Source organism: Dreissena polymorpha, chromosome 9 (genome assembly GCF_020536995.1).
Source record: "Dreissena polymorpha isolate Duluth1 chromosome 9, UMN_Dpol_1.0, whole genome shotgun sequence".
In the NCBI taxonomy this organism is placed as follows: Eukaryota; Metazoa; Mollusca; class Bivalvia; order Myida; family Dreissenidae; genus Dreissena; species Dreissena polymorpha.
Window position 1 is genome coordinate 56097135 of NC_068363.1, and position 12396 is coordinate 56109530.

Sequence of the window (12396 nt, forward strand, 5' to 3'; positions counted from 1 at the left end):
TTGTTCCACCATAAATTGATAATGACCTATCCATCATTTTCGTATATTTTAACATGTTTTTGCAAATCTGAACTTAAGGCCCGATGGCTTTTGTTAACAAACGATGTATCACATGATGTTCATACTTGCAAGCAACTCTGATAGTTGCATTGATAATAAGGTATAATAAGTTTATGCATCATCTAAAATTCAATTCCTTCTACAACATAGCTATGGAGTATTCATTTTAAGCAATCAATCAATGAAGAGGTATTTTCTTTATAATTTATCACTCATTTTGTCTTTTAGAGATTTATTAATTTTGAACCTAAATCTTTTAAGCCTGTGACTTAGTATAAATTTTCGGTGATTACAGGTTTTGATATATATTTTTTTATTTTTTATTATTCAATATCATACATACAATGTAAACATGTATATGATCATACAACATAGTGATTGTACAAAGCAATAAAGTTCAGACATGTTATACAAGATATGCTAATATATATATTTTTTAGAGAGAAAAGAAAAGAACAACAGAGGAATAGTTATGAAAAATGATGAGTTGTATAAAGTCGGAAGAAAGCATACTGGACTTGTGTATTTTGTTGTATATTCACAATGATCTTGTCAGATTGAAAAGGTTTTGATGTTTTAGAAAAAAAACTTCTAGGTTCAGGCCTCTAAGGAGAACATGAAGCTTTGCAACTGATCGTTGCTCAGCAAATTTATCTAAATGTAAACCGTTTCTTGCCAAACAAGAAGAGTTTGTTAATTTGTTTTATCTCTTCCTTCACTACTAGCACTAGAACCTTGAAACTTACACACATGGTAGCTATGAGCATATGTGCAACAGTGCACAATTTGGATTTTGGAATGTTGATCTGACCCCTAGGTCAAACGTTATTATCATGTGCGTCGCATGTCGTTAGAAAAATGAGTGCAAATATTGCACGTCGCACAAATGCTCATATCTACCATGTGTGTAAGTTTCAAGGTTCTAGTGTTTATACTGTAGGAGTAGATAGTGTCTAAGACGGACGGACAGACGGCGGAGATAACCACAATATCCACACGCTTTTAAGCCTTTAAAAGCGTGGGAATAACAAATGGATAACCTTTCAATGAGCATTGAACAATACTTTTTTTATTAACATCAAAGCTTCAACAAAAGCTGCAGAGCAAGTGAGCGCAATTACTGTTTAGTCAATGTAGACGGCTTACTTAAAACTGACCCTCGGTTGCAGACGACTAAAGAGGTCGTCTGCTACAGTTTTCAGCAGGAACAGTGGTTCTATGCGCACTCAATGTCATACGATCCAGGCTACGAATTCGCCGTCTGCTCCCACGGCTCGGATATCTACGTGTCAGGCGGTTAGCTGAAGCTGCAAGGGTTGGCCTTGAGCACATCCGAACAAAACATGTGGATCGTCTGCGACACCTCATGGTCGCCACCACCAACGCCATCTACGTGTTTGGGGACAGAGACGGGACCGCGCCTGCCGTGACTAGTATAAAAGAGTATTTTTGGTTGAAGATTTTAAAATGTTGATGAATGAGGGACATCACGATATCAATAGTTCTCGGGAAAAAATAAGTAAATAATTCAAATCATCATTTTTAGTTAAAACGTACACGAAGGAAAAAGAAAATGTCGATGTAAACAAATCATGTTAATACCATGTCAAGTGGAACACTCGCGATTTACTGTAACTAACGTGCATGTTTAAATTTTTTATTTTAAAGCCTTATCCTTCCATCCAAAATTAACATTCATGACAATGTCAACTGTGATAATACAAGTGTAGCTCTTTTTCCAGCTGGTGTGTTAACTGTGTTGGCAAAAGGGTGGCACATCTTATTGTACACCGTAATTGTGTTTTAGCTTGTGCTTGCAGCCATTAAATTAACCAAACGTGGCGTTTCGTAATTCACCTAAGTCATACCTTTTGATTGAGTCATGCAAGTTTGTAATTGCTCCACTACTGGTTTTAAATGATACATTTAATTTATTATAATCATTCCCTTTCCTAAATTTCATTACAAACCCACATCACAAACGAGACACCAATTGTAAAAGCAACACAGTAGTGTTTGCTTTTCCCACCCACTTCATCCTCCAAACTTTCTGAAGAGTAATCGTAAGAATTTTAATATTATATGTATCGTTTCCTGACAAAACAATTAATAAAAGACACACTTGTTAATCATTCCACTGGTTTTAAAAAAGAATTCGTATGAATTAAGTGTTTTTTGTTTGTTTTGTATTTACAATTCACGCATTGAAACACAACTGTTCGCACAGGCTGCAGTGTGCTGTTTGTGTTTGTAAATGAAAAAAGTGTAGTTGTATTAAACTTGTTCTCACAACAAGTAACACTTTCTAGCTTTAAGTTATTGTTTATCGATTAAACTGATATTATTTATGACTTTTATCAAGAGCTGATTAAAGTTATATACTATTTTATCATGTACTATTTAATATGTGTACTGTTCAATACACAACGAATCCTGTTGACCTCATCATGCTCATTTGGATATAGTGCAGTAATTTAAATCGCTATTTTTGCGTTTTTTTTAATTTTACTTATTTTTTCATCATATTTTTGTAAAGTAAAACATGCCTTATAAATTGAATACACTTTAAGTGTCCAATGACAAGAGATTGGTATCAGACTCAGATGAATATCTGCAGATTTATTAACTATGGTAGTCATATCACAGTATTTGTCGCTCATTCATTCCATGCATGGAGTTGTAACACTATCCATTTATTTTAAGAATTTATATTGGTGCAAATATAATAATAATTATATTTTTGGGATATATAGTAAAATATAATATTTTTAGTATATTGGTTGACGTATTGTGCAATATAATAATGTCGTATATTGGGTCACTAATTGTATAAATATTTAGCCTGCAACTAACTATATATTTATAACCGATACGTTTGAAACTATTTTGTCTTCAACCATTCATTTAATGAAATAACTTACAAAACTTTGCCGAAAGGAACAAAATGCCCTCTATAAATTCAACGCCATATTTTGTGTTTTATTTCGTTGAAAAATATATGGCACTTGTTGTCATCTCAACTAATCAAGCGATCTGGGAATACTTAATGGATGTGCGCAAATGTCTACACAGATAAGCCTGTGCAGATCGCACAGGCTAATCAGGGATGACACTTTTGATTTATATTGAATGCCTCGTTTTAAGGAAGTCTCTTTTGAACGAAAGCTAGTCAAGGCATAACGTGTCGTCAGATTTTCCATGCGATGTTGAATAGAACTAGCTCTTTGTTTTAATAAAACTAGTTTTTAAAGAACTAACCCGGTATGACACAATAATTAATTATGCACTCAATAAGAAACAATAATTTCTTAACGAGATGTTTATTACGTATCTGTATTTTATTATTTTTGCATACAAATCATATAGTCTATATTTTCTCTGTATATATATTTAAAATCGCTTGTTGTAGTCTTTATTGTAAGGCTTATTGCCAGGCTTTGAATCCTGTTATCTCAAACGTTAATTCTTCAGGGTTTGTGTTGTTATTGCTATGATATATATTGTTTTAAACACGTGTACTGTTTACGTTGTATTAATAATTAATTAGATTATAATTAAGTTAAAAAATATTTAATTCAATTATTACTAAATTAAGTGCTGTTATAGCTCACTTGAACAAACTGAGCTTTGTGGTCACTATTTAACAGTTTGACGACTATATTCTTAAGGATTTGACCCTGTAATTAATTTCTTGTAACATTGCCCGACGTCGTACAAAGCCGCCAATCTGGTCATTTCCAGAGTTTTTGCATAACAAATACGAAAATTCGGCCAAAATCAAAAGATACTAATCCCAATAAACCGAGGCTTTCAGAAGAAAAACTTGACGGACAATATGATGAGAGTGGAGGCCCGTTCCCATGGATAAGCTTCTCTCGGCAGCCCAAAACAAACTTGAGTGTCGGATAATCTTTTGACGTCGTCCCTCATTCCCTCCATACGGTCTGACTGAGCAAGGGAATGATGACTATAGATCCCTTTAAGACACGGTGTAATGTAAATGCATATTCGGTTTAAAGGTAGAGCGTTTATTTTTACCACGAGATAACCCGTGTTCGAATCTCGCGGCAGACACACGTGTTCATTTAGCTTTAAAAAATACAATTCTTGCTGTTATAGTTGTGTTCGACTATTCCAAATATTTTACTGTTAAAAAAAAATGAATTGTCATTTTAAAAATATGGAAACGTGTGAACAAGTCCCTTAATTGCCATATTCATTATTTTCTTCTTGTACTTTATAAAAACGAATTTTGAATTCTTGTTCAGGCTAGTAATTCCTTTTTTATCTGTAAAGGGACCATGTTAACATATCGTTTGTTCCACCATAAATTGATAATGACCTATCCATCATTTTCGTATATTTTAACATGTTTTTGCAAATCTGAACTTAAGGCCCGATGGCTTTTGTTAACAAACGATGTATCACATGATGTTCATACTTGCAAGCAACTCTGATAGTTGCATTGATAATAAGGTATAATAAGTTTATGCATCATCTAAAATTCAATTCCTTCTACAACATAGCTATGGAGTATTCATTTTAAGCAATCAATCAATGAAGAGGTATTTTCTTTATAATTTATCACTCATTTTGTCTTTTAGAGATTTATTAATTTTGAACCTAAATCTTTTAAGCCTGTGACTTAGTATAAATTTTCGGTGATTACAGGTTTTGATATATATTTTTTTATTTTTTATTATTCAATATCATACATACAATGTAAACATGTATATGATCATACAACATAGTGATTGTACAAAGCAATAAAGTTCAGACATGTTATACAAGATATGCTAATATATATATTTTTTAGAGAGAAAAGAAAAGAACAACAGAGGAATAGTTATGAAAAATGATGAGTTGTATAAAGTCGGAAGAAAGCATACTGGACTTGTGTATTTTGTTGTATATTCACAATGATCTTGTCAGATTGAAAAGGTTTTGATGTTTTAGAAAAAAAACTTCTAGGTTCAGGCCTCTAAGGAGAACATGAAGCTTTGCAACTGATCGTTGCTCAGCAAATTTATCTAAATGTAAACCGTTTCTTGCCAAACAAGAAGAGTTTGTTAATTTGTTTTAAAATCAAACAGAAAACAGGTATTCTTATATAGTCGAAAAAAAAATCCAGAAGTATAATTCGTTTACTTTCTAGTTACTTAAGAAAGCATGGATTTTAATGTTCTACCCATGTGCCCATGTATGTGAACATACACCACTAACACAAATCACTTTTCAATTGCACAGATAGATAGTTTTGCCGCCGTTGGTGTGTGGATATACACGTTTTATAAAAATCTCCTGTTATAATTCAAACATCTATTTGGAGAAATAGGAACGTTAACCAGGTTCTTTAAGAGTTGCCCAATCGAACTATTTCGCAAGGTTTGAATACATTCACTATAATATATGAACGGGAAACACCTTCATTAAAAATGGAGATAAACTAATACATGATCCGACATTATATATACTATACATATATAAACTAAACGACATTCCCTCTATAATGTGTATCGTTATAAAACATATATCATTAAACACATTACTAATCGAGAATTTCCAAACATTTTTACGAATTATCGAAATGGAGAAATAATTAAAACATTTAAAGGAGACTAATATCATCATACAAACATAGGCCTATACATTTTATACCGATTTGTTATGGTTCATTAGTTGCTTACTAAGAAAACTGTTGAGTCATTTTAAGGCTTAACAGTCGAATAAGTTGAAGTGGTTTAGCATAAGATCGTTGCCAAGCGTGGATCGATTTAATATAAATCGAAAACCTGTTACTTTTAGTCGCTGAAAGTGTCAGTACAAGCAATATTATATGCGCATTCAACCAACATGGAACATAAACACATAAAAAAGGTGTGAAATATTATGATTATAAATATTTTAAATGACAATTTTAATTTGTTCTTTTTCCTGTCTTCTACTCATTGAAATAAGAGCATGCATATGCCAACGTCTCAAGGCCCATCATATGTAGTACATCAATACATTATTTTCTATCAGGTTGTTTTTCTCAAGTTACGAATACACATATTTATCTTGGCTTGAACGAACAATGATGCCAGATAACGAGTTCAAAACTTCCGATAGAAGCGAGAATTTAATGTTTCCGTTTCTTCTCTCCTCTCGTTTTACATTTATGTTATTATTTTTTGCGATAACCCATTCCGGTTTCAAATCAAGTTTGGTATCATATGGCATGCTGGCAAAATCTGCGAACAAGTCCCTTTACTCATAATATGTTTCTCTTCTCATGGTACTAATTCGTATTCACATAACACTCTCATATTGACCCCCTGGATTTGCGACAGGTCCTGCCATATTCACATCATCGTACTGATCTTGTTGTAATTGGTTTTCTATGCCTACAGTCTGACCTAGTGTCTTTGCGCTGCGGTCATGTACTAAAGCGATAACACCAACTTGTCCCCTTCGTCGATGTTCGGTTTGAATAGGGTCGTATATATTTGAGTTTGAATTGTGAATTAATAATTCATATGGTGTGACAGATCCCCTATTAGAGTTTGGTATATTTGGTAAATTGCTGTTGTCAAGACAACCGATTCTATCGTATGTATCGGTCATGTTGGTTCTGTCAAGACGTGTATAAGATATTTCACTAGGGGTGTTTTCGTCTGAGCCCAAATCCTGCCTAGAAGTTGATGATGTGGTCTGACCTTTCCTAGGAAATAAAATCAGTTACTAGTAACATTTTCACCGTGTGTTCAAATAGAAGCTTTCTGAATAGTTTATATATTATTTCTCTTTTATATTTTCTTTAAAGAGTTATTGAACATTTGGACATGTAAAACGTGAATTTCATTGCATAATTTCAGTAAAACGATATTTTAAAAGCAGAAATGTAAATGTATACTGTTTTGCAATGACAAATCAGGAACGTGTGAGCAACACGCGAAAATATGCAAACCATATGCATGTCGGTATGCTTGGTATTACGCTAAACTCTTGATTGTATCAATTTATTATGTCTTACTTGCGTTGTCTACGCTTCCGGCGACAGCAGCATGCGAGAATAATTACGAACATAAGTGCTGCTGTTATTGATCCGACTGTAATACCGCCAATTAATATTGCACGCCAGGATTCACTCGTTGTTTGCGATTCACAGCCTTAGATTATAAAAGCGTTAGGTTAAAATAAAATAGATACAAAAAATCAGAATCACACAAACTTATGTGATAATATTACTTTGTTTTAAAGTAATTCTTTGAATTCAAGTGGTGAAGAAATGAAGAATTGATGTTAAAACAAATTTTTTGGCCCCATTCTAACCTCCATCGGCCATTATCTCTTCCTTCACTACTAGCACTAGAACCTTGAAACTTACACACATGGTAGCTATGAGCATATGTGCAACAGTGCACAATTTGGATTTTGGAATGTTGATCTGACCCCTAGGTCAAACGTTATTATCATGTGCGTCGCATGTCGTTAGAAAAATGAGTGCAAATATTGCACGTCGCACAAATGCTCATATCTACCATGTGTGTAAGTTTCAAGGTTCTAGTGTTTATACTGTAGGAGTAGATAGTGTCTAAGACGGACGGACAGACGGCGGAGATAACCACAATATCCACACGCTTTTAAGCCTTTAAAAGCGTGGGAATAACAAATGGATAACCTTTCAATGAGCATTGAACAATACTTTTTTTATTAACATCAAAGCTTAATTGTAATATATTTATTTGTAAGTTTATCAAAGGTCATCAACTTTACACGTACCTCAAATGGCATCGAAATGTTTTCCTCAATCAATTTTAATTCTGAAACTTCGAAACGTGTCCAAACGGATGTATTCCGCACGAAAGTCTGGATTTCTCTTCCATCTATACTCCTACAAGGTAATTGGAAAGTCAAGATGACCACTCAAGTACACTTTAAAGTCAGACTTGTTCATTTGCAAAACAGTGATTGATATTTTTTCCATCAGGCATATACTTCATTTTAACTACAATAACATGTTCATTTATTTATATGAATATGCAATACATTATTACCTGAAGTTGTTACTTAATTTTTATTTTAGTCTCATTATGTCCAATTAACGTTGCTGTGATTTCTTACATGATAATCTTCTTTAAGAGTTATATATATTGTTTATCATGAGCAAAGATTGCATTCACAGAAGTACGGAAGTAGCTCCAAATTAACATGTGGCTTCAAACAATGCAGCCATGACAGATACATGCCAATAGCAGTCATGGGCAAAAATAATGTATGATGCTTTTTAGGCAAACTACAACTAGTTGTTTTGTTTTAAATTAAGCATCATTTAATCTGTTTCGTGGATAAACAACATGCATTATTCTGAAAGGCATAGGACTTGCCTAGTGCAATCATGCAGTATATTGCTCTATAGAAACATTTTAAATATTTACCAGTTTACTTTATAGAAATACTTGTCCACTCTAAATTCACACTTGAAAAGTGAGATAGGTGTGTATGTTGTGATTCCATCCGAGACTGATTCGTCGAAGGAAATACTAGGAACGATAGTTATAGTATCGACATTAACATCTTTGAGAGCCCTGAACGTTCCTTTGGAAAGATGTAGAACTGTTGAAGAATCTCAGTAATATATGCACGACACGAAACAAAACTTGGTCTAAGCATTGAGTAATAAAACTGAATTACTGAATTTTTATTGTAATGTAAATTTGAAAAAAAACTTACATAAACATTTAGTTGTTAATATATTAAGTTTCAGTTTCTGCTGGGTTTGTTTTAAAGAAATCCATGTGTATTGAACTTACAAAATGCACTTTGACAAGCACAACACATAAATAACGTATACTTTTAAATGGCTGAAACTCCAGTTACGCACTATTTAGTATTCAAAGATTAGGTTTTTACGTTTACTCACCTGAGATGTTTTGACGATACGGCGGATCTGTGTTAAAAATAAAACATAAATTATAAATTTGTATTATAAATTGGCACATCAACTTTTGCGGTCAGTATGACTGTATGAATATTTTCCTGAAATGATGTTTGAACATTTTGAAAATTGCGAAACGAGCCGACTTGCAGGTAACCGATTACAAACGGTGTATGGTGTTGCAATGATATGACAAGAAAGTAAAAATTGTTGTGCTTGTAAAATGTCTATATTTCGATTATCAATATTTGTTGCATACACATATAATGCAAACAATATGACGCATACACACAGATTAAACGCACTTACACATAAATACAAAGATTTATCAATTATTAACGCAAGTGTGGCTCTTAGATTTGACTTTATATAGTAGAACAGAGAATGCAATATAAATGAAATTCATTACTGGTAAATTAATAGTGTTGCCATGTAAAACAATGTGTTTATGAAACAGTTTGAAACAAAAGCCCTGGCCGCCGAATCGCTGTATGGACTGATATATGCAGACGACATCTTCGAAATGGTATCCTCTGTACACTACGAGCTGGCTGGAAGTGAAATGTTTTTGAAGGCCAGCGTCATCATCGTCATTTACAGTTTCGTTATCCTGTTCACTCTTCTAGCGCTAAACCTCATTATTGCTCTGATCAACACCTCCTATTCAACCATTAAAGAGGTAAAGTATTGCAAACATATCCTTTATAACAAAATTAAGAGTCTTAGAAAAAACGACAATAATTGGAAAAAGTAATTAATAGCTGCGCCTCCTAATCCTTTTATGGGTCAGAAATCTGTGAGTTTGTCGTATCTGAGTCCGCTCAGAAATTAAATGACGAAACCTTAAATATGCTTTAATGTAAATGTAAGTTTAAATAACCCTTACCAGTACATTAAAATTGCTTGATAACTTTAAAACTAATTGTTATTTTGTGTATGTTGGTGTTTAAGTGTTCGTTCTTTTTGCTTTAGACAGCCGCATTCTCAATTGAATAAATAATTAATAAGTATAATTAAATAAAGATCGCTGCATTTTGTAGATTGACGATAAAGACAACTTAGATCTACAACAGAACAGGAAGACGGTATTGATGTTTGATTATTTGAACAGAGAGGCGACGCCAAACGGAAACATAAGAAGCGGAATATTTATATGGCTATTTTATCCGCATAAATACAAACATTTGACATGCTGAAAATGTTGAAAATCGATAAACGGCACGTACAATCCGGAGCAAATCAAGAGACGAATATTGAAATTTAAAAGTGTCTTTGTTGTAACATTTTCGATCAATACGTAATAAGACCTTTTTCTTTAATTGTTTGCTGAATACAGTCTAACCTGTCAATAAAGACCACTTAAGGGATTAGGTCGTTGTGGTCTTTGTTCACAGGTGGTCTTTATTCGCAGGGTCGATTAAACATTGCAAAATATGCTAGTAGGATTTTAACAGGTACCTTATCTATGTATGTGCTCTATTGCTAAAATGGTTTAATACTAATGCATGTATAATTCCATAAAAGATTGAAAGCACAGTTTTGATTTTATATTTATTAATTCTATCCTAATGCTTCTATTATTTTATATCATTAATCATATCATGTATAAATAACTATTGTCATACATGAATATGTACTTGAACTGACAAATTCCGTATCGATAATCTTTGCACGTCTTATTACGGAGAAATTTAAGAAAGGAATGAATATCAAAATGTATGTTTGTAATTGGCATTGTTATTGTAACGAAACCGTAAATTTCCTTAATGAGTTGATGAAAGCCAAAAACTTGTGTTTGATATTTTCGGCAATTAGTACATTAATCACGAGTCACTAAAATACAAAGGCAACTTCTTACACTTTCGACAAACAGATAAATGCATAAAAGAAGCAGGCGGCTACCAATTAGCAATGTGTGTTAAGTAAAGAAACAACTGCTATCGAGTGCAATAAACTTTCACTTGCCAATATCTCCATAGCGACCGACGAGTCTACTGGTTAGATGTTTATCACGTGACTATCACAGCGTCATGATGGCCATTTTTGCTATTGAAAGTTGCGAAATCGTTGATTGTTATGATTATAGTGGTCTTTGTAAGGCATCAAAATGGACATTTGGGAATGTGAAATGGGGGTCCTTGGTCTTTGTTCGCAGGTAGGCTTTATTCGCAGGTACAATATGTAGTGAAATCGTTCGGAAGGAAATTGGTGTGGTCTTTATGGACAGGTGGTCTCTACTAAAAGGTTGGACTGTAAATAAAACTATGGTTGATTGTCTATATAATGGACCATTAACTTTATTGAACCTTCTTGTTCGGTTTGATGACAGCTCTGCATATTTTATAATACCAATATATTTTCCTTATATTCGGGAGATGACACCCGTTTTATATAAACCTTCCATGTGATTGCTTAGCTGAATTATATGTATAAAAACGTCTTATACATAATGAGATCTTGCCCATTATTAATGAAAGGCGTATGCTCTTTAAAATGTATGCGTTTATATTTCATGTATAACATTTTGTCTATAAGATATTATGTTTTGTCATTGTTTTATTGGCGCGTAAAATTAATTTTTGCACTGAATATTTCCATCGTTGCTCCAGAATCGTTTGTGTGAGATTGCGAGAATAAATTATGTCAATGATTATTGTGAATATATGTAAAATAAACTATTTATTTTCATAGTATGCATTTAAGTTTGTATACTTTGATACATATGATTACAGTTTCCTGTTCGTGTATTTTTTCATATTGTATCTAAGCATTTTACATTTTTATGCGAGAAATGCATGGGTGTAATTTGTTATAAATGTTTGAATAATACTGACTTCGCACAAAGAAATGTACATATTAAACAGCTACGTGATTTGAAATCATAACGATTCGTAATAAATTAGATATAAAATGCTATGGGAATTCATGAAAGAAAACAGAATTTATGAAATGCGAAAACAACGCGTGTCGAAAATGACTTTGTTAAATGAAGCCGAGCTTTGTTTTACAATAACTTTAAAATCAATCCTTCGTTGCACCAGCAACTTATTCGGGCAATAATTATGATATGCAAATTAAAATTACACTAAAAACTGTTTGATAATTGTGCTCACTACATATGAAACAAACAAATGGCAACAACCACATTAACACTGGAGTGCCATTGTTCTTTAACTCTGCTCTTTCCTCAAAACGTTGTCTGGAGATTTATAAAGTCAAAACTTTCTGTTCTCAATCTAATAGACCTATAGACTGTACCAAAATATAAACACATGGTAATATATATTTATCATATTGAATAACGATTCTAACAAAACATATTCAGTTGTATTTTAATCCATTAAATACTCATCAAAATATGTTTAACTAACTCCTGAAAAAAAAACACAATAACTTTGTTTAACATGATGAAAGAG

At 32.8% G+C, this 12396-nt stretch overlaps 1 protein-coding gene and 1 long non-coding RNA gene across 2 annotated transcripts; one reads left to right on the forward strand and one right to left on the reverse strand.

The window, feature by feature from the left end:
- Positions 1 to 7119: 7119 nt before the first annotated feature.
- LOC127843747 (uncharacterized) lies at positions 7120 to 8560 on the reverse strand. The gene is made up of 3 exons (XR_008032319.1): positions 8481 to 8560; positions 7825 to 7936; positions 7120 to 7211 (listed from the first exon to the last, which is right to left on the reverse strand). It is a non-coding gene; the product is annotated as an uncharacterized LOC127843747 (long non-coding RNA).
- On the forward strand, positions 7687 to 10449 carry LOC127843746 (mucolipin-2-like). Its single transcript, XM_052373486.1, has 3 exons — positions 7687 to 7943; positions 9438 to 9659; positions 10021 to 10449. Exons 1-3 carry the CDS (start codon positions 7830 to 7832, stop codon positions 10174 to 10176), a joined length of 492 nt encoding a protein of 163 aa, XP_052229446.1. The 5' UTR covers positions 7687 to 7829; the 3' UTR covers positions 10177 to 10449.
- Positions 10450 to 12396: the final 1947 nt, after the last annotated feature.